Source organism: Panulirus ornatus, chromosome 19 (assembly GCF_036320965.1).
Source record: "Panulirus ornatus isolate Po-2019 chromosome 19, ASM3632096v1, whole genome shotgun sequence".
NCBI classification, from domain to species: Eukaryota; Metazoa; Arthropoda; class Malacostraca; order Decapoda; family Palinuridae; genus Panulirus; species Panulirus ornatus.
The window spans coordinates 737,448-760,494 of NC_092242.1; the positions used below are offsets into that span (position 1 = coordinate 737,448).

Genomic DNA, 23,047 nt, shown 5'->3' on the forward strand with positions numbered 1-23,047 from the left:
AAAGTATAGATTTTGTAAAACCATATAGACTGAAAGAAGAAAGTGTACTAAATCATGCTGGGGGGGGGGGGGGGGGGGGGAAGACTGTGGAAGAAGTGAGAGAATTTAATAATCTGGGAGCTGTCTTGGGTAAGTGTGGTGATACAGAAGGAGAGTTAAGGGAGAGTGCAGTACAGGGTAGAAGAGTCACTGGGTCCCTTAACAGAATAATGAAGGGTAGAGGTGTAAGTACGGAAGTGAGGGGAGGATTAAGGGAAAGCAACCCTGACCTATGCAGCCAAAACATGGATATGGAATAAGGAACAGAGGTCAAGAATCCAGGTTATGGAAGTGAGCATGTGGTGTGACTAGATGGAATGAAGATAAAATGAAAGGGAGTATGAGAGATATGGTGTGGCAAAGGATGCAAAGGGAATGAATTGTGGGGTGGTAGAATGGGTGAAACAAAATACTTTGAGGTGGTTTGGGCATGTGGAAAGTATGCAAGACTGGAAGTTTACAAGGAGAGTATGATAGTACAATTAAAGGGGTTGGTGTGAGTGGAAGACCACCTGTAACATGGGCAAATAGTGTGGGGGAATATTGGAGGGAGAGAAACAGGAAGAATGCATGGAATGGTGCATGCGAGGGAAGCACGTAAGGACAGGAATAAATGGAGACTTTTGCCTTGGCCACCAGTTGATGGGAGTTCCCAGATGGAATGGGTATCAGAGATATAGATAGATAGATAGACAGATATTAACTGGGACTCAAGTAATGTTTTGTACAGTATCTTAAGAAACTGTGTACAACTTTTGTATGACAAGTCTGATATCTTTAAATCTCTTGCATAAGTTAATCTTTATAAACAGTAATGAGTATCATTAAATTTTAGGGAGAATAAAAAGATGTTCTGGAAGGAGGTAAATAAAGTGCGTAAGACAAGGGAGCAAATGGGAACTTCAGTGAAGGGCGCAAATGGGGAGGTGATAACAAGTAGTGGTGATGTGAGAAGGAGATGGAGTGAGTATTTTGAAGGTTTGTTGAATGTGTTTGATGATAGAGTGGCAGATATAGGGTGTTTTGGTCGAGGTGGTGTGCAAAGTGAGAGGGTTAGGGAAAATGATTTGGTAAACAGAGAAGAGGTAGTAAAAGCTTTGCGGAAGATGAAAGCCGGCAAGGCAGCAGGTTTGGATGGTATTGCAGTGGAATTTATAAAAAAAGGGGGTGACTGTATTGTTGACTGGTTGGTAAGGTTATTTAATGTATGTATGACTCATGGTGAGGTGCCTGAGGATTGGCGGAATGCTTGCATAGTGCCATTGTACAAAGGCAAAGGGGATAAGAGTGAGTGCTCAAATTACAGAGGTATAAGTTTATTGAGTATTCCTGGTAAATTATATGGGAGGGTATTGATTGAGAGGGTGAAGGCATGTACAGAGCATCAGATTGGGGAAGAGCAGTGTGGTTTCAGAAGTGGTAGAGGATGTGTGGATCAGGTGTTTGCTTTGAAGAATGTATGTGAGAAATACTTAGAAAAGCAAATGGATTTGTATGTAGCATTTATGGATCTGGAGAAGGCATATGATAAAGTTGATAGAGATGCTCTGTGGAAGGTATTAAGAATATATGGTGTGGGAGGAAAGTTGTTAGAAGCAGTGAAAAGTTTTTATCGAGGATGTACGGCATGTGTACGTGTAGGAAGAGAGGAAAGTGATTGGTTCTCAGTGAATGTAGGTTTGTGGCAGGGGTGTGTGATGTCTCCATGGTTGTTTAATTTGTTTATGGATGGGGTTGTTAGGGAGGTGAATGCAAGAGTTTTGGTAAGAGGGGCAAGTATGAAGTCTGTTGGGGATGAGAGAGCTTGGGAAGTGAGTCAGTTGTTGTTCGCTGATGATACAGCGCTGGTGGCTGATTCATGTGAGAAACTGCAGAAGCTGGTGACTGAGTTTGGTAAAGTGTGTGAAAGAAGAAAGTTAAGAGTAAATGTGAATAAGAGCAAGGTTATTAGGTACAGTAGGGTTGAGGGTCAAGTCAATTGGGAGGTGAGTTTGAATGGAGAAAAACTGGAGGAAGTAAAGTGTTTTAGATATCTGGGAGTGGATCTGGCAGCGGATGGAACCATGGAAGCGGAAGTGGATCATAGGGTGGGGGAGGGGGCGAAAATTCTGGGAGCCTTGAAGAATGTGTGGAAGTCGAGAACATTATCTCGGAAAGCAAAAATGGGTATGTTTGAAGGAATAGTGGTTCCAACAATGTTGTATGGTTGCGAGGCGTGGGCTATGGATAGAGTGGTGCGCAGGAGGATGGATGTGCTGGAAATGAGATGTTTGAGGACAATGTGTGGTGTGAGGTGGTTTGATCGAGTAAGTAACGTAAGGGTAAGAGAGATGTGTGGAAATAAAAAGAGCGTGGTTGAGAGAGCAGAAGAGGGTGTTTTGAAATGGTTTGGGCACATGGAGAGAATGAGTGAGGAAAGGTTGACCAAGAGGATATATGTGTCGGAGGTGGAGGGAACGAGGAGAAGAGGGAGACCAAATTGGAGGTGGAAAGATGGAGTGAAAAAGATTTTCTGTGATCGGGGCCTGAACATGCAGGAGGGTGAAAGGAGGGCAAGGAATAGAGTGAATTGGAGTGATGTGGTATACCGGGGTTGACGTGCTGGCAGTGGATTGAATCAGGGCATGTGAAGCGTCTGGGGTAAACCATGGAAAGCTGTGTAGGTATGTATATTTGCGTGTGTGGACGTATGTATATACATGTGTATGAGGGTGGGTTGGGCCATTTCTTTCGTTTGTTTCCTTGCGCTACCTCGCAAACGCGGGAGACAGCGGAAAAAAAAAAAAAGAGTATGTAAAAAACAATATGACCAAAATCCTGGCTGCTTTAATTCATAATTGCCCTGGAATCCCTTCTAGAACTCATTCAAGCTCAGGAGCTACACTACTTCCATTAACAGAGAAATGACTGACACCTTTGGAGTGAGAAGCTCTTTGATGAGACTGTACTCCTATTGATACAACCTAGCCACAGGTGAATTTTCACTTATGGCATAACCTTATGAAGGCAAAGTATGGTAAAACCTGTTTTCATATTAAATGATACATACTCTTGCACCTACCAATGATGTTAATGTTGACAAATGAAACAAGTGTTTGTAAATCCATGATGAATAAGCATGAGTACTGTTAATGTACAATACTGCAAAGTAAATCATACTTAATGATATAAGTGAGTAATGAGTGAATGAATACTTTCTTTCATACTTGATTCCTGTTTTCTGTGTTATTGAGGTAACACCAGGAACAGACAAAGAAATGCTGCATATGCTCACATCCATTCTCTAGCTGTCATTTGCAATTTACAAAAACCACAGCTCCTTAGTCACAACCAAGCCCCTCAAAACTTTTCATGGTTTACCCTGGATGCTTCACATGCCCTGGTTCAGTCCTCTGACATACCACATCATTCCAATTCACTCTATCCCATGCATGCCTTTCATCCTCCTGTATGTATTTTCACTCCATTCCTCATCTCCAGCTAAACTTATTTCTCTTCTATGTCTTTCTTGTGCATGGTCATTGGAGTATTTTCCCTGCCATTGGCACAAAAGGCTGGATGGCATATCTCCCAGTAAAGGACTATGACTTTGATCTAGTTCTGATGCTTGCTTGCCTATTTCATCTTTGTCTAAAAATCCAAAATTTCCATTCTTTTTAGAAGCAAGCCTTGATCACTCACTCCTACAAGGGAAATCTGTTCTAACCCTTCTACTAATCACTTCTGCTAATTACAGTCTTTAAAACTCTCCTTAACTCTTGCTTTCCTTAACACTTACAATCTCATTCCCTTCTTTAAGTTTTAGAGGTGAGAAAACTAAGTATTCAGGGGCCATATAGGGTAAGTTTGGTGATATGGAAGGAGAGATAAGGGAGACAGCATTAGAGGGTAAAAAAGTCATTGGGTCTCTTAAGCAGATAATGAAGGGTAGAGGTGTAAGTATGAAAATGAAGAAAGGATTACGGGACATAGTAATCCTCCTGACCTAGACCTATGCAAGCATAACATGGACACAGGATGAGTCATGGTGGAAATGAGTTATTTGAGAGGAGCATGTGGTTCGACTAAATGGGATGAAGAAAGAAATAAGGCATGTATGAGAGATGTTGTATGGCAGGCAATGCAAAGGGCATGAATTGTGGAGTGGTAGAAAGGGTGAAACATAATACCTTGAGGTGGTGTGGGCATGTGAAAAAAAAAGTAAAACAGGCAATTTACAAGAAGAGTGTACAATAGTACAATTAAAGGAGATGATGTGAGAGGATGACCATCTGTGGCATGAAGATATAATAAAGTGGAAGAGTACCGGAGGGAGAGAAATGGTGGAAGAATGCATGGAATGGTGTATGCAAGGGAGGCATGTAAGGACAAGTGGAGACTTGTGCCATGTCCATCCTGTTGACAGGAGTTCCTCGAGGGAACAGGTGTCAGAGATGCAAATAAACAGACAGATAGATAATTCAACAGTGATCTTAACATCAAAATATACAATCGCTAGGTCTCCTCTCTAAGAGAATTTAGTGGATCGCTTGTTGCTGTCCTTGACATCTCTAAAATGTTTCATGGTGTGGGACAAGTCTTTGACTACAAAACATCCACTGATAGGTCTTTCTGGTCTTTAGCTAAGGGCATCACTAACAACTTCTGTCACTCTACCCTTCCTTCACTTTTCTGTTCTTATGGCACTGCAGCTGTCCTTTCCTTAAACAAAAAATCTCTTTGGCTCCCATTTCTCCTATGAATCTACCTTGAATGACTTAACATTCTTCTGTCCCCTGATGCATCTCTTGATAATCATATGCCCTTCCCTGTAATCTCTTTTCAGATTATCCAAAAAGTACTTCTCTCTCCAGACACAAGCAAGACTTATGGTCCTGATGGCATCCATCCCCGTGCACTGGAAGAGTGTGCCTCTGAACTTGCACCTGTGCTTGCTTGTCTGATCTGTTTCTGTTTATAAGCCAAAACTTTTCCTTCTTGAAAGCATGCGTTGGTATATCCCATCCCAAAGAAAGGTGACTGTTCTACCCTCTCGAACTATTGTCCAGTTGCTTTGGCTCCTACCATTTCCAAAGACTTTAAAATCCCTCTGCAACTCTCATATCCTTCGACATCTTGAATCTCGTCTTTTCTTTGATCACTATTATGGCTTCTGTAAGGTGAGGTGCATGGGCAATATTCTTTCTTATCTTACTAATGTTGAGTCACCATCCCTAAAAGATTTTGGGGAATCATGAGCAGTAAAAATCAAACAATAAGAAAATGCAATCTCCGCCTGTAGTTCTATCTAAATCTCACTTTCCCTATTATCATATTTTGGAACTCTACATATCAACCCCACAATAACATATGTTCTGCATTACAATACCCCACATGAAAACAAAAAATATGCTTCGCAAAAGTATGGGATGTTGTATAAGTTCTGCAGTTAATTTCTTTAAAGCAATTATTCCATACCTGCTGGGGTTTCATCCACCTTATATGGGGTGCTGCTTGCATATCTAGGGTGGCTCTTTTTCCACCACTCTTTTAAACAAAGTGGAATCAAAAGCCTTATGCTAAATCAAATCCCATGCTATCAACTATTTTAAAATATCTTTCCATCTGCAATGTTGCTTCCTTCTCTCTTTCTGTTGGACAAGAAAAAGAATCCCTTAACATCCCATACAAACAATTCATCTGCTCCACTTTAAACTACACCTCATCTGCCTGGTCTTCCATTCTCTCAAAAGCAAACATAACAAAGCTGAAAACCAAACAACATAATGTATTCAGAACAATCAATGGCTGCCTGGTAGGTAGTGGTTGGTAGGCAGTCAACACCCAGGGAGGTATATTACAAGTACTACCCGCCTGGCTATCAGGAATATTAGTGACAGCTGCATAGTAAGCCAGCACTTCAGTGGTTGTCAAGTTGCACTACTCTGACATAGGCAGCTGTCTTTCCTTTATGTTTCACCCACATGTGGGCTACTGGCATTCTGTCCATACACATACAATCTCTCCTTGTCACATGTAACACTTTATTCACTCAGCTCATTCCTTGTAACTCTAGATTTTCCTAAGGAGAGCACTAATTGCTAACTCGACCTTTTGGCAAAATGGTAGGAGCAATAGACAGAAGTAAAAGGAGGGAACATTTTGGTAGGAACATTATGTAGAAACATTAGGTATAAGTATTAAGCAGGAAAATTAGGCAGGAGCATTAGGAAGAAGTAGTCAGTGGGAACATTAGGTGGGAGCCTCTGCAAACAATGCTCTAGACTTGCTCTCTGCCAGTGGCCCATCAAGGATGAGGCACTAAAAGCTAAGACGCAGCAGTGGAGTTCATTAGTTACGGAGACTATTGCTGTGGCCACCCCTTAAGAAAATTCCAGAAGGGAATGGGCTTCATAGATAGATAGCCTGGCCAACACAAACACTCAACCCACACAAGGAAACACAGACCCTCCCAATACAATCCAACCTCAACATGCTTGGCACTCAATTCTACATAACATCACTAGAACCCTCCTGCCCAAACCAATCCATAATCAACCATCACCACTAAGTAGAAATGAAAAGCTTATCCCTTCCTCACACTTCAGTAACCTCTGCTCACAGATTCCCTCACCTCTAAGAAATAGAACACTAACGACACACATACACACTGAAATAACCTGAGTCACTCTTAAACTCCAACCCACCAGACACCACATTTCCCATACAAATGTGAGTCACTCTTTCCCATCTATGCTCTGGACATCATGCTTCCCTACAACACTACAAACAACATTTCAATATATCCTAAGACACTTCATGTCCACAATACAACTACCACAACAAAGACATTGAACCCCTAATACTCAATTCCCCTGCATTCTCTGCACATAGATGGGCGTGAAATATCACTACACTTCGTGACCCACTGTCCCAACATAAGAATGCTGCCAGCTTCCTGAGAGTTGCAGGATCTTCAAAGAAATAAAAGGGATTCCAAGGGAAGAAGTAAGAGGACATGTGTTACACATGTTATTTTGGTCGCTACTCTTATGATCTATCTGCAAGTCCCAGCTTATACAACCTGGATCCATAGCAAGCGATGGGCTGCTTCTTTCCATAGGTTGTGTATGAAGACCAATCATGGAAGGACTGACTTTTATGGTACTTTTTCCTCTTCGTATATCAAAGCTGTGGAATTCTCTTAATTTTTTTCCTCTTCCTATACTTTTTCAGCTATAATAACAGTCAGGTGCACAAACACTTGAGGAGCTCATATTGATCCCCTTTTTTAATACTTAACATTTTTTCTTTCAACAAACTTGGTTGTCACTGTTGTAAACTCTTGTCATGTTAGGAAAGAATAAAAGTTTCTTGACAAAGATATCCTAACCAAGGTATTGCTTACATTTTGCTCATAATGAAAACTTGCTTCTGTGTATGACATGTGCCCAAAGTGCAATTGGAATTCCAATTTGGGGTGTCTATCCACCTGTCTAAAAACAGATGGCCAACAAAATACATCCTGATATCATTACTCCAAAGATTTAACACAAAATCAACACCATAAACTAGTGTATACTACTGCATAATGTACAAACAAAATTTACTTAGGTTTCATTATGAGAGGTCCTAGGAGGGGTCACAGAGACTTCCTCAGTAGATGACTCCTGACTTGTTACTTGGTACCCCTTGTGTATCACAGGAACACAAGAAGGGGAATGGGAACCTTAGGCCATGGTGTCTGTTTCTATTACTGCTAACAAAGAGTCACAAAATGATCTCTAATAAAGTAAAATTCATGCAGTACACCTGCAACAAGGACACCATATAGAGTAAAGTACGTAAAATTGCATAGAGAAAGTAAGAGACACATACAGTATTCGTACACAAAACAACTTTCCCTTTCTATCTCTTCAACAGTAGTGTTCCTAAGAGTTGTCTCCTATCACCCACTATTTTTCTTTTCTCAAAAAATGATCTCTCTTCCTCTTCTTAACGTTATTCACTTTTATGCTAACAATTCCATTTTACATGATTCACCTCACTTTTCTTCCCCTCCTCCCTGTAAAACTTTTTCTTGTGCTGATTATATTTCCTCTCAATTTGCACCAATGAGAATTTCAGAGTGGTAAAGCAGTAACTTGTAAAACTTGAGGGCTAAAATGCAATTTTCCCCTGTGTCTCTTCCTATGAATCATTCATTTCCCTTTGTTCAATTTCAAAACACCACAATTCAACCTTGTAATAATATAAATATGTTGGGTATAACCATATCCTTCACTTGGTCCTGGAAATCCACAAAACCAACATCACAAGATCTATTTTAAAAAAGCTGGGAGTGTTTTATAGGTGCTGTAATCAGTTTTCTCATGAGCAGCTATTTCATATCTACAGGAGTTTTGTTCACCTAAGTATGGAATATTGTTCACATATCTGGGGTGGCTCATCCTCGACCTCTAAACTACCCAAAGTAGAATCAAAAGCCTTCTTTAATTCATTAATTCTCTTGGCACCACCTCTCTTCAACCTTCTTTCTGTGACGTAATGCTGCTGCTCTCTTTCTATTCTACAGGTATTATTGTGGCTATTGTTCTTATGAACTGTCTGCATGTATCCCCAGCCCCAAAGTTTGGACCCATGGGATGCATCTGGCTGCTGCAATCCACAGTTTCTATGTGAAGACCAGCCACTTCAGGATCAGCTGTTATGATGACTCTTTCTTCCCACAAACAACTAAGCTATGGAATTCTCTTCTTTCTTTTGTTTTCCCTCACTCACATAATCTTTCTTCCTTTAATAATAAAGCTTAAAAACACTTGTGGAGCCCTGATTAACTTCTTTCTTTTACTTGTTACTTTCATCCAAGATGGCCTTCACTAAGGGCATGATTGCTCGTGCCATGTCAGTAATCACACATACAAAAAAAAGTTGCAACATGGCATCAATGGGGTTGCACTCTGGTTAGGAAACTGGCCAACTGGCTATAAACAAAGGGTAGTCATTAATGGTCAAACCTCTGAATGAATAAATGTGAAAAGTGTTGTGCCACAGGAATCAGTCTTGGGACAGGTTTTCTTTCTCATATATGTTAATGATACTGTTAATGGGCAGCATTGTATGGTTTCAAAATTAGTGGATCATACTAAGTTGGGGACTAAATCCACAGCAAAACTGAAAAGAATGAGGATATTTATCAGAGCTCATCAGAGCAAATCTGACTCTTAAAGATGGAAATACTATAGGAAGAGGGAAACATGAAAAAAGGAAGAAATTCACAGTTATGCTGTTTGAGGAAAGGAAGTGTTACACTACTCAGTCCATACATGCTTGCTCTCTATACAGAAACAATGAAAAGCAGTAGTCCAATACATGCCAGTAGTCTAAGCCTATATGGTAGGAACACATAAAAATAGCTCACAAGAGCAATGGCCAAAATATTACTTGCAGAACAGGGAAAAGACAGCAACATCAGAGTGGATTAATGAGGAGAAAAGGCTTTTGATTTCACTTTTGCTACAAGAGGCACAGGATGAGTCACCCCAGGTGTGCAATAAGTACTCCAAAATGGGGCAAATAAATCCCTTGTAGATATGGAAAAACTCACAAGAAAAATAATCATGGCATCTAGTCAGTCAATACATGCTCTGAGGAGGGTTGATCTTGTAAGGAATGAAAGTGCAAAAGTGAACTGTGGTAGCAACAGGAGTATATGACTGAAAGAGCTAAAAAGGGTGTACTGAAGTGGTTTGGAACTACAGAGAGGAGAGATGAGTGACTAACTAAGAGGGCATATGCATCAAATGTGGAAAAAGCAAGGGGAAGGAGGAGGCTGAAAAAGAGATAGAAGGACAGTGTGAAACAGGCTTTGAGTTATTGGTGCCTGAACATACAGAGTGAGATGCATGCAAGAGATAGAGTGAAGTGGAGTGATGTGGTACACAGGTGACCATGATGTCACCAGCTGAATCAAGGCATATGAAATGATCAGGGGTAACCAGGGAAAGACCTGTGGGCTTGGCTGGGGACAAGGGTTTCTGGTTTTTATGCATTATACACAGCAGCTACAGAGTGGTTGTTATCAAATGAAGCCATTCTTCATCTGTTCCAAACATCACCTCTCTTTAAGCTGAGAAAGTTGAAGTAGGATGAATTCTTCTTTTTATACTAACCTAGACTTTGAGCACAGATTTCAACAGTTGCTATGTGGGGCTTCCTGAATACTCCTTATTTTATAGGGTAAAATGGTGTTTTAATCTCTACTGAACAAGTGTTCTCTAAGGTGCTTATACAGCTTTGTCTGTGGGTAAGAAAGAAGATGAAGTCCTCTAGGCAAACAAAAAAGCAATAGAACTAAAGATAAGAAACCCGCTCTCAACTCACTTTTAATGTGGGATGCTCTATAGATGTCACATCTGCCATAATGAGTCTCGATTACCTGGTGTGGTCCTGAAGGGAGAAGAAAAAATTAGTAGCAGTAAAGGATTAATATCAATTAAAAAAAACAACTTAATCTAAGGGCAATCAATCACCTGATTACAGTAGCAATATACATTCTTGTTTAGCATTAAAGCTTAACCTTACTAGTATTGTTCCAGATGTAGTAAGTTTCTCTACCAATGGAGGTTCACTACAAAATTTGAAACACAGGTAAAATAAATATCATGAACCATTCAAACAGATTTAAACCCAGAGTATCTTGGTCATTCAAACCTTGGGGTGATGAAAAGGCAATGAAATCTTTGTGTAGGCACAAGTGAACTCCACCTGTAAAGGTTACATCTTGATGGAAAAGTCACCTTTAGCAAGGCAAAATAATTCTCAGATGATGAAAAGGAGTACAAACCTGCAAAAGAAATTTTCACCCCAAAAGAGCCTATCCTTTTCCTACTACTGATTGTAGTGTAGCCTTAAAGTTGCAGGTAAAAGCCCTGTAAAAGGGATCTTGGGGTTATCCAAAGGAAAAGGTGCTAAGGATGTATGTAGCACTTATAGGGGAATAAGTCTGTTAAGTATACCAGGAAAAGTGTATGCAGAATAATAATTGACATGTAGCACTTATAGGGGAATAAGTCTGTTAAGTATACCAGGAAAAGTGTATGCAGAATAATAATTGACAGAGTGATGGAAGTGACTGAATGCAGAATAAGTGAGAATAAGCGAAGAGCAAGGGGTTTTTAGGAAAGTTAGGGGATGTGTGGATCAGATTTTTGTGATAAAGATGACCGTGGAAAAGTATTTAGCGAAAGGTAAGAAGCTGTATGCAGCTCTTATGGATCTGGAGAAAGCATATGACAGAGGAGTGGAATGCTTTGTGGGATGAGTTAAGGATGTATGGTATAGGGGGACAACTGTTGAATGGTGTAAAAGCCTTCTATACAGGAGCAAATACATGTGTAAGAGTGGATGGAGAGCTGAGCGAAAGTTTTGGGATATATGTAGGTGTGAGGTAGGGCTGTGTGATGTCACTGTGGCTTCTAAGGGACAAATTAATCAGGATTTAAGTTTAAATGTAGAAAAATTTGAGGAAATGAAGTGTCTTAGATATCTGGGAGAGGACTTAGCAGCGAATGTAACCATGGAAGCGGAAGTAAGTCACAGGGTGGGGGAGGGGGCGAAGGTTCTGGGAGTGATGAAGAATGTTAGGAAGGAGAGAATGTTATCTCAGAGAGCAAAAATGGGTATGTTTGAAGGAATAGTAGTTCCAACAATATTATATGGTTGTGAGGCATGGGCTATAGATAGGGTGTATAGAGCAGGGTGAAAGTGATGCAAATTAAATATCTGAGGACATGTGATGTGAGGTGGTTTGATCAAGTAAGTAATGAAAAGGTAAGGGAGATGTGTGGAAATAAAAAGAGTGCGGTTGAGAGAGCAGAAGAGGGTGTGTTGAAATGGTTTGGACATATGGAGAGAATGAGTGAGGAAAGATTGACAAAGAGGATATATGTGTCGGAGTTGGAGGGAACAAGAACTGGGAGACCAAATTGGAGGTGGAAGGCTGGAGTGAAAAAGATTGTGAGCGATTGAGGCCTGAACATACAGGAAGGTGAGAGGCGTGCAAGGAATGGGTGAATTGGATCTCTATGGTATACTAGGGTCACAGTGCTGTCAATGGACTGAACCAGGGCATGTGAACCGTTTGGGGTAAACTATGGAAGGTTCTGTGGGGTCTGGATGTGGGTAGGGAGCTGTGGTTTCGGTGCATTACACATGACAGCTACATTTTTTTTTTTTTTTTTTTGCTTTGTCGCTGTCTCCCGCGTTTGCGAGGTAGCGCAAGGAAACAGACGAAAGAAATGGCCCAACCCACCCCCATACACATGCCTTGATTCAATCCACTGACAGCACGTCAACCCCGGTATACCACATCGCTCCAATTCACTCTATTCTTTGCCCTCCTTTCACCCTCCTGCATGCTCAGGCCCCGATCACACAAAATCTTTTTCACTCCATCTTTCCACCTCCAATTTGGTCTCCCTCTTCTCCTCGTTCCCTCCACCTCCAACACATATATCCTCTTGGTCAATCTTTCCTCACTCATTCTCTCCATGTGACCAAACCATTTCAAAACACCCTCTTCTGCTCTCTCAACCACGCTCTTTTTATTTCCACACATCTCTCTTACCCTTACATTACTTACTCGATCAAACCACCTCACACCACACATTGTCCTCAAACATCTCATTTCCAGCACATCCATCCTCCTGCGCACAACTCTATCCATAGTCCACGCCTCGCAACCATACAACATTGTTGGAACCACTATTCCTTCAAACATATATATATATATATATATATATATATATATATATATATTATTATTATTATTATTATACTTTGTCGCTGTCTCCCGCGTTTGCAAGGTAGCGCAAGGAAACAGACGAAAGAAATGGCCCAACCCCCCCCATACACATGTATATACATACGTCCACACACGCAAATATACATACCTACACAGCTTTCCATAGTTTACCCCAGACGCTTCACATGCCCTGCTTCAATCCACTGACAGCACGTCAACCCCGGTATACCACATCGCTCCAATTCACTCTATTCCTTGCCCTCCTTTCACCCTCCTGCATGCTCAGGCCCCGATCACACAAAATCTTTTTCACTCCATCTTTCCACCTCCAATTTGGTCTCCATCTTCTCCTCGTTCCCTCCACCTCCGACACATATATCCTCTTGGTCAATCTTTCCTCACTCATCCTCTCCATGTGCCCAAACCACTTCAAAACACCCTCTTCTGCTCTCTCAACCACGCTCTTTTTATTTCCACACATCTCTCTTACCCTTACATTACTTACTCGATCAAACCACCTCACACCACACATTGTCCTCAAACATCTCATTTCCAGCACATCCATCCTCCTGCGCACAACTCTATCCATAGCCCACGCCTCGAAACCATACAACATTGTTGGAACCACTATTCCTTCAAACATACCCATTTTTGCTTTCCGAGATAATGTTCTCGACTTCCACACATTCTTCAAGGCCCCCAGGATTTTCGCCCCCTCCCCCACCCTATGATCCACTTCCGCTTCCATGGTTCCATCCGCTGCCAGATCCACTCCCAGATATCTAAAACACTTCACTTCCTCCAGTTTTTCTCCATTCAAACTCACCTCCCAATTGACTTGACCCTCAACCCTACTGTACCTAATAACCTTGCTCTTATTCACATTTACTCTTAACTTTCTTCTTCCACACACTTTTCCAAACTCAGTCACCAGCTTCTGCAGTTTCTCACATGAATCAGCCACCAGCACTGTATCATCAGCGAACAACAACTGACTCACTTCTCAAGCTCTCTCATCCCCAACAGACTTCATACTTGCCCCTCTTTCCAAAACTCTTGCATTTACCTCCCTAACAACCCCATCCATAAACAAATTAAACAACCATGGAGACATCACACACCCCTGCCGCAAACCTACATTCATTGAGAACCAATCACTTTCCTCTCTTCCTACACATACACATGCCTTACATCCTCGATAAAAACTTTTCACTGCTTCTAACAACTTTCCTCCCACACCATATATTCTTAATACCTTCCACAGAGCATCTCTATCAACTCTATCATATGCCTTCTCCAGATCCATAAATGCTACATACAAATCCATTTGCTTTTCTAAGTATTTCTCACATACATTCTTCAAAGCAAACACCTGATCCACACATCCTCTACCACTTCTGAAACCACACTGCTCTTCCCCAATCTGATGCTCTGTACATGCCTTCACCCTCTCAATCAATACCCTCCCATATAATTTACCAGGAATACTCAACAAACTTATACCTCTGTAATTTGAGCACTCACTCTTATCCCCTTTGCCTTTGTACAATGGCACTATGCACGCATTCCGCCAATCCTCAGGCACCTCACCATGAGTCATACATACATTAAATAACCTTACCAACCAGTCAACAATACAGTCACCCCCTTTTTTAATAAATTCCACTGCAATACCATCCAAACCTGCTGCCTTGCCGGCTTTCATCTTCCGCAAAGCTTTCACTACCTCTTCTCGGTTTACCAAATCATTTTCCCTAACCCTCTCACTTTGCACACCACCTCGACCAAAACACCCTATATCTGCCACTCTATCATCAAACACATTCAACAAACCTTCAAAATACTCACTCCATCTCCTTCTCACATCACCACTACTTGTTATCACCTCCCCACTTGCGCCCTTCACCGAAGTTCCCATTTGCTCCCTTGTCTTATGCACTTTATTTACCTCCTCAGAACATCTTTTTATTCTCCCTAAAATTTAATGATACTCTCTCACCCCAGCTCTCATTTGCCCTTTTTTTCACCTCTTGCACCTTTCTCTTGACCTCCTGTCTCTTTCTTTTATACATCTCCCACTCAATTGCATTTTTTCCCTGCAAAAATCGTCCAAATGCCTCTCTCTTCTCTTTCACTAATACTCTAATATATATATATATATATATATATATATATATATATACATATATATATATATATATATATATATCATTAATATTATTATTATTATTATACTTTGTCGCTGTCTCCCGCGTTTGCGAGGTAGCGCAAGGAAACAGACGAAAGAAATGGCCCAACCCACCCCCATACACATGTATATACCTACGTCCACACACGCAAATATACATACCTACACAGCTTTCCATGGTCTACCCCAGACGCTTCACATGCCTTGATTCAATCCACTGACAGCACGTCAACCCCGGTATACCACATCGCTCCAATTCACTTTATTCCTTGCCCTCCTTTCACCCTCCTGCATGTTCAGGCCCCGATCACACAAAATCTTTTTCACTCCATCTTTCCACCTCCAATTTGGTCTCCCTCTTCTTGTTCCCTCCACCTCCGACACATATATCCTCTTGGTCAATCTTTCCTCACTCATTCTCTCCATGTGCCCAAACCACTTCAAAACACCCTCTTCTGCTCTCTCAACCACGCTCTTTTTATTTCCACACATCTCTCTTACCCTTACGTTACTCACTCGATCAAACCTCCTCACACCACACATTGTCCTCAAACATCTCATTTCCAGCACATCCATCCTCCTGCGCACACACTATCCATAGCCCACGCCTCGCAACCATACAACATTGTTGGAACCACTATTCCTTCAAACATACCCATTTTTGCTTTCCGAGATAATGTTCTTGACTTCCACACATTCTTCAAGGCCCCCAGAATTTTCGCCCCCTCCCCCACCCTATGATCCACTTCCGCTTCCATGGTTCCATCCACTGCCAGATCCACTCCTAGATATCTAAAACACTTCACTTCCTCCAGTTTTTCTCCATTCAAACTCACCTCCCAATTGACTTGACAGCTACATATATATATATCTATTTATCTATTCATTATACTTTGTTGTTGTCTCCCACGTTAGCGAGGTAGTGCAAGGAAACAGACGAAAGAATGGCCCAACCCACCCACATACACATGTATATAGATAAACGCCCACACACGCACATATACATACAACAAAGGCCACATTCATTCACACTCAGTCTGTAGCTGTCATACATAATGCAACGAAACCACAGCTCCCTTTCTACATCCAGGCCCCACAAAACTTTCCATGGTATACCCCAGATGCTTCACATGCCCTGGTTCAATCCATTGACAGCACGTCGACCCCGGTATACCCTATCGTTCCAATTCACTCTATTCCTTGCACGCCTTTCACCCTCCTGTATCTTCAGGCCCTAATCGCTCAAAATCTTTTTCACTCTATCCTTCCACCTCCAATTTGATCTCCCACTTCTCCTTGTTCCCTCGACCTCTGACACATACATCCTCTTTGTCAATCTTTCCTCACTCATTCTCTCCAAGTGAACAAACCCTTTCAATATACACCTCTTCTGCTCTCTCAACCACACTCTTTTTATTACCACACATCTCTCTTACCCTTTTTTTACTTACTCGATCAAACCACCTAACACCACATATTGTTGCCTTATGGTTGCTTTATCAGACAGAAGATACTGATGTTTTGGAAAGAGTACAGACAACAGTAACAATGACGATAAGAGGACTGGAATAGCTAGGGTACGAGAAAAACACTGAAAAATGTAAAACTGTACTTACTAAAGAAAAGAAAACAGAGATGTACCAGAAGTTTGAAAATAGTGAAGAGCATGAGCTGAATAAATTAAGGAGAGCTTTTGCATTTTAGATCAAGGGGAAATACAAGAGGACACAGGTACAAGATATTCATGCAAAGGGCTATCATGAAACAGTAAATTTACTCTTAACGAATGGTAAACTGCTGGTGTAAGAGTAAAAGCTGTACTCTCTGCATAAAAAAAATTGAGAGATCTAATAAAAGTTTTGAAAATAATGAAGGACATGAGCTAAATAAATATGGGAAAGGTAAGGATATGTGCATACAACCAGACCACGAGTGTACCCCTTTATTTTCACCCCTTTGAGCAAACACAATGTTATGGGAAAATAACTCATAAGTGTGAAGAACAGTAAAAGCCAATTTCTGTGTCATTGCATATCATATGGAGCAGAGAAAGCAATACATATTAAGCTAAATCTCAGCCCCTGGGCAAGGGTGATATTTTCCTTAAATCTATGAACTTCAAGACATGTCTTAACCCCTTTAATGTTAATCAAGCTCATTATTTCCCTGATCTTCGTAGCCTAACCTACTAAATTCTTAAATCACAGGATAGAAAAAAGAGAGACCTTAATAATACCCTCATAATTTTCTAATTCCCAAATATCTCATAAAAAAGAAAGTATTACATTCTAAACTCAATGGCAGTATTAAACAACAAATTTACCAACATTCTGATACTATGCATGCAGAGATGTCAGTGGGAAGACATTACAAGAATAAAGACCCTCCTTATATACCAATATATCAACAAATATTGATTTCCAATGTTAGTAATGAGGATCTTACAAGAACTTTAGAGTCACTGGCCTAGAATAATCCTTTATATATAGTATGCTAAAAATATTACTATTCTTAGTTATCTGGGGATTTAAAAATTTTAGTGACCATGATGAGCATACACAACTAAACCATGACAATAAACTAAATAAAGCTATAAGTATTGAACTAACTATAACTATAAGCCGGTCAAAATGAGCAATGTTCAATCAGCAATCAGGTCGTAGAACTCTTTGTCCCTCAGCTGACAATTGTAAACAAATGGCCGCTTTGCGTTCTGATTAGGGAGGGGAACTACAAACACTTTCATCGAATTAATTTCTTGAGATATTACCGAAAATTTATCATATATATATATATATATATATATATATATATATATATATATATATATACATAAAGTTATATATGTAAAGCAGATGTTAAACAATGTTACAACAAATTTGACAAGAAAGATGTAAACAAAATACTTTTTCTGGACCAAGACGAGATTATCAGGATAATTTTCAGTCATTCATTCGAGCCCAAACGTGCGGTTATGCCACATACAGCTAGGTGTTGACCAACAAACGGTCAGTATTGGTGATGAATATTGAAGGGAAATTTTCTGTGGGGCCATAACAGTTTTAGGTTCATTGTTCACGCGTGTCCTTTTTGGTTATAAACTTCCTCTCACCAAGTATGCAGGTACTCCGTAAATTTTCAATATCATGCGCAAAGGTTTTTACAAGGAATTATCATTAACAAAAATGAGATACACTGAAAAAGGGAGACAATATGAGTTCATTCGGAGAAAGTTGTACAGAATGAATTTTAGACTTTTATAAACTGAGATGGATGAATGATTTATATCATGTGAACTGTCAAAAGGCGTTTGACGCTGCATGCGTAGACTGATAATGAAGCTGGATTTTCATGAAGGGATATGGGGCCTTAATTACTCATTACACATTTTTTTTTTTTTTGGCGATTTAGAGAGGCTGAGGTTTACGTTAACTTTCGCATTGGCATGGCTTGATCTTTTCACCTTGTCTTGTGTGGCGACTTCATGAGGTTTATGGTCAGGTAGGGTGAGCTCTGAATTGGTCTCAACACCTTGTGTGGCGACTTTGTGATTGAAGGTTAGGGTAAGGGTGACCATTGGCCTGGATTTGCCCTTTTACAGTCAGTGTTGCTCCTGATTGCTGTCTTTACATTTTCTGCTATGTAGCAATCTGGCGAGGTTAAGTATTAGGTTGGGATAGTCATTGCCTTGGTTCGTTCTCTTAAGTTGTGACTGTTGTCATGGAATGTTTTCTTTACGCTTTGTCCTGCTTAGTGATTTGACGAGGATAACTGCGAGTTTGAAGGTTAGTTTAAGGTAAGCACTGGCCTAGAATTCTTTACACACTGTCCTGTGGCACGTCTTTTCTCTGGAGCCGGAGGCACTTCGGCATCTGTTGCGTAAAGGGTAAAGACTCTCTCAGTAGATAGAGAAGGACGCAAGTTGGCCTTTTCCCTATAGGTTTGAGGTGGATACCAATGAGTGCTACAAAGCTTGGTCTTAGGTCCGTTGCTCTTCGCGATTGGTGTGAATGACGTGCCACAACTACCCAGACGTAAGTAAATTCGCTTATGATGCTAAGATCATGCTAGAAGTTAAGAATGATAAAGGGTTTCGTCAGTTTGTGTGAAGGACAAGGTCTAAAGTTGGTTCGATACATTACCAATAAAATTCGCTATAAATGATAAAGGAAGAACACTTGAAAAAAGGCTGTATGTGAATATAAGGAAGCATTGCTACCCACAGGAATCCTTGTGTCAGAGGAACTGTAACGGAGGCAAACTCTGCAGTCAAATATAAGAATTGATTTAACCGTACATGAACAAAGAAATGTTCAGCAAGTCATTTACAATGTATATAAGACCCCAGTAGGAATTTGCTTCTTAAGTTTGATCACCACACTTCAAGTATTTAAGTATTAGATAAACGCTGGATATTAAGTAGAGAAGAGAGAGACAGTGATAAGAGATGTCAAGTATGGTATGTTGATATTTATAGCGACCAGTTTATGAAAACCACATGCTGAGGTACCAGTCCTTTGTCCGGGTTATGAACTTCTTTAAGATATAAAGTTGAATGCCATAATTGATAAAACAAATTTCTTAACTCACATGATATACTATAACATAATTTCATATTCATTAAGGAGATTCCCGTCTGCAATAGATTCTTGGGCTCTTATTCTGGTCTTTTGGTCATTCTGCCTCGATTTCCTTGTCTGGCTACTCATCCTTTGCCTATCTAGACTCTCTGTCAGCAGTTCCATTAGCTGTGTCTTTTGCTCTTATTATTTATCCTTTCCTTTTCTTGCTTTTTCCTGCCAGCAGTTTCATGAGCCGTTTCTTGTTTTACCTCTTGTAGATATCCTCTTCCTGTCTTGAGACTGTGCCGCACATTGTGAACGTTTCTTGTGATGTTCCAATGATGGCTGTTTCAGATGATAAGAAAATATGGTAAAAGAAATGACTTAAAAGTAGGAAAGTAATAGGAAGAAGGAAGCCGAAAGAGGGAACAGTACCGTGGCTTCGTTGTTTGAGGAAGGAGGGAAGTATAATAATTCTTCCTGTAACAAAACTCCACATAAAAATTATGGGAAACAGCAGCTAAATTCGTCCACGGTCCAAGATTTCGTTGCAAAGACACACCCAGAGCTCACAAAAGCAGTGACTGAAATGATGTCTTAGAAGAGGAAAAGAACAGCAACTTTACGACAGCCAGAAAAGGATGGTTGAAGAGAAATGATACCTTGGGAATTAATGATAGATTTTTTATTATATTCTGGGTAATATAAAAGAAGTTAGATGCACAAGTAATATTACGTACTAGGGCAAGTAAAACTCACCTAGACGGGAGATATCTGCTCAAGAAAAATTATTATGGCACTTATTCCCCAGGCTCATAGGAGGCATGTTTTTTCATGTTGGTTATATGGAATTTGAAGGATAGGGTGGAGGATTTGATTGTGTCCAACATATTTTTGTTTCGTTATTGCAAGGTAAAACTGTTATTTTGAAAACGAGCAAAGGGAAGCGAGTTATCTTCAGAGAAGATTAGGGTAGAAATTGCATTGGAGCACTATTGGATTTAATTATTATTGTTTCCCCATTCTCATATGTTGCAAAAAATCGAATGAGTAGAGGAGATATGTACAGGACGAAAAACAGGATGGCTACTAGAGTGAGGAGGGGAGAGAAATTAAGATGAAGCATATAGGGTGAAATTATCAGCGTAAGAGGGAAAACAAGGTTACAAGTTGAAGAGAGACCATTTATGGAGACAGTCGGCGACAAGATGGAATCCCGTGGGACACCAGGGCTGATTGGATAAGGGGATGTCGCTCTACCAGTGACTACTAGAGTGGACCAAATAGAGTTAAAGTTAACAGCGAGAAGGAATACCAAAGAAAGGAGGATTAGAAAGCAAAGACATGTCAAACCCGGTTAAACGTTTTAGGGATTTCGAGGATCAAGACGAAAGATTCACTCAAATACCTAAGAGAAGAAGCCCAGCAAGCAGCAGACCTTGCAATGCAAAAGTCATAGTGCTGGGACAATGTTTTCCGTTTACGTAGTACTGAGAATAAGGTTACCGAGCAGATAGTGCTGGGATCAGGGTTACCGTACACATAGTCTGCGACTAGGACTTCATGTACATAGTGCTGGAACTAGGGTTACCGTGTGCATAGTACTGGGACTAGGGTAACCGTGCACATAGTGCTAGGACTAGGGTTATTCTGCACCAGCACTAGGATTAGTGTTATCGTACACACAGCCCTGGGACTAGGGTTATCGTGCACATAGTACAGGGACTAGGGTTGACATGTGTACATAGCACTGGAAATAGGGGTATCCTGCACACAGCACTGGGATTAGGGGTATCGGGTACATATCGCTGGGACTAGGGTTAGTAGACACAACGCTGGGAACTGGGTGACTGTGCTCATAGTGCTGGGACAAGGGTTACCATGTACACAGTGCTAGGACTAGCGCTGGCAGACACAGTTCTGGTACTAGGGTTATTGTGCACATAGTGTTGAAACTAGAGTTGCCGTGTACATAACACTGGGAATAGCGTTATCGTACATATCGTGTCTATAGTGCTGGGACTAGAGTTAACGTGCACATGGTGCTGGGACTAGGGTTACCGTGTGCATAGTGCTGGAACTAGGGTTAGCAGATACATAACTCTGGGAATACGGTTACCGTGCTCATAGTGCTGGGACTAGGGTTACCATGTACATAGTGCAGGGATTACGGTTGCCGTGTACAAAGTGGTGGAACTAGGGTTACCATGCACATGGTGCTAGGAAGTTTATCGTGTACGTAGTGCTGTGTTTAGGTGTATCAAGCAAATAGTACTATGCCTAGTGTTACCTGGTGCATAGTACTGGGACTAGGGTTACCGTGTACATAGTGCTGGGAATATTGTTTCCGTGTGCACAGTACTGGGACTAGGGTTACCGTGTACATAGTGCTGGGACTAAGGTTACTGTGTATGTAGTACTAGGACTGAATTTAGCGTGCTCATGCTATAGTGCTGGGTTTAAGGTTACCGTTTACAGATTGCTTGGACGAGGGTTACCCTATTCACGGTACAGTGACTTGGGTTGCTGTGTACATAGTTCTAGGATTATGGTTACTGTATACACAGTACTGGGACTAGGGTTACCGTGTACACAGTACTGTAACTAGAATGGATGGATCAGTAAAGTGACATGAAATTACGGTAGAGTAACAGGAGAAATGGATAGCACAACCCACCTGGGTTAACACTGATCAGAAGGTGAAGCATCTGGAGGAAGGAGCACATCATGATACTGAGCTACTTGATCAGCAGGAGGTACAGATGGGCTGGAACATGCAGCCACTGAAGGGAAAAAGCTACAGATTGCAGGTATTTTGGCAGGATGTACAAGGCCAGTCATGGGGTAGACAATACCAGGACCGACGCGTCGCCAGGATGAGAGCCGGAGCAAGTGTGAGGACCGGCAAGAATTGAGACATCACCAGGGTAACGGCTAATTGGGTGAGAGCACAAGACGTGAAGGGAGTGGGTGAGGAATGGGTTGTATTTAAGGAAGCAGTGATGGCTTGCGCAAAAGATGCATGTGGCATGAGAAAGGTGGGAGGTGGGCAGATTAGAAAGGGTAGTGAGTGTAGGATGAAGTAAGGTTTTTGATGAAACAGAAAAGAGAGACGTTGGACGATGCTTGCGAGGAAGTAGTGCAAATGACTGGGAGATATATGAGAGAGAGCGTTGGAGGTCAAGAGAAAGGTGCAAGAGCTGAAAAAGAGGGCAAATGAGAATTGTTGTGAAAGAATAGCATTAAATTTTAGAAAGAATAAAAGGATGTTTTGGAAGAAGGTAAATATCGTGCGTAAGACAAGAGAACAAATGGGAACATCGGTGAAGGGGTCAAGTGGGGAGATAATAACGGGTAGTGATGAAGTGAGATGGAGATGGAGTAAGTATTTTGAAGGTTTGTTGAATGTGTTTGATGACAGAGTGGCAGATATAGGGTGTTTTGGTCGGGGTGGTGTGCGAAGTGAGAGGGTCA

The 23,047-nt window shown here is 41.0% G+C and overlaps 1 protein-coding gene across 2 annotated transcripts in view; it reads right to left on the bottom strand.

Moving 5' to 3' along the window:
* Kaz (E3 ubiquitin-protein transferase Katazuke) overlaps positions 1–18,130 on the bottom strand; it is a 116,685-nt gene extending 98,555 nt beyond the window's left edge. The window contains exons 1-2 of one of the 2 annotated variants that reach the window (XM_071673425.1): positions 17,918–18,130; positions 10,402–10,467 (exon numbers count right to left, since the gene is read on the bottom strand). In XM_071673425.1, the coding sequence (XP_071529526.1) occupies positions 10,402–10,440 (39 nt within the window). In that variant the 5' untranslated portion in view covers positions 10,441–10,467; positions 17,918–18,130. Of the gene's footprint in view, positions 1–10,401; positions 10,468–17,620; positions 17,750–17,917 lie in introns of those variants that run through there. The other variant, XM_071673424.1, reaches the window with a different exon arrangement.
* Between the last annotated feature and the right edge of the window lie 4,917 nt (positions 18,131–23,047).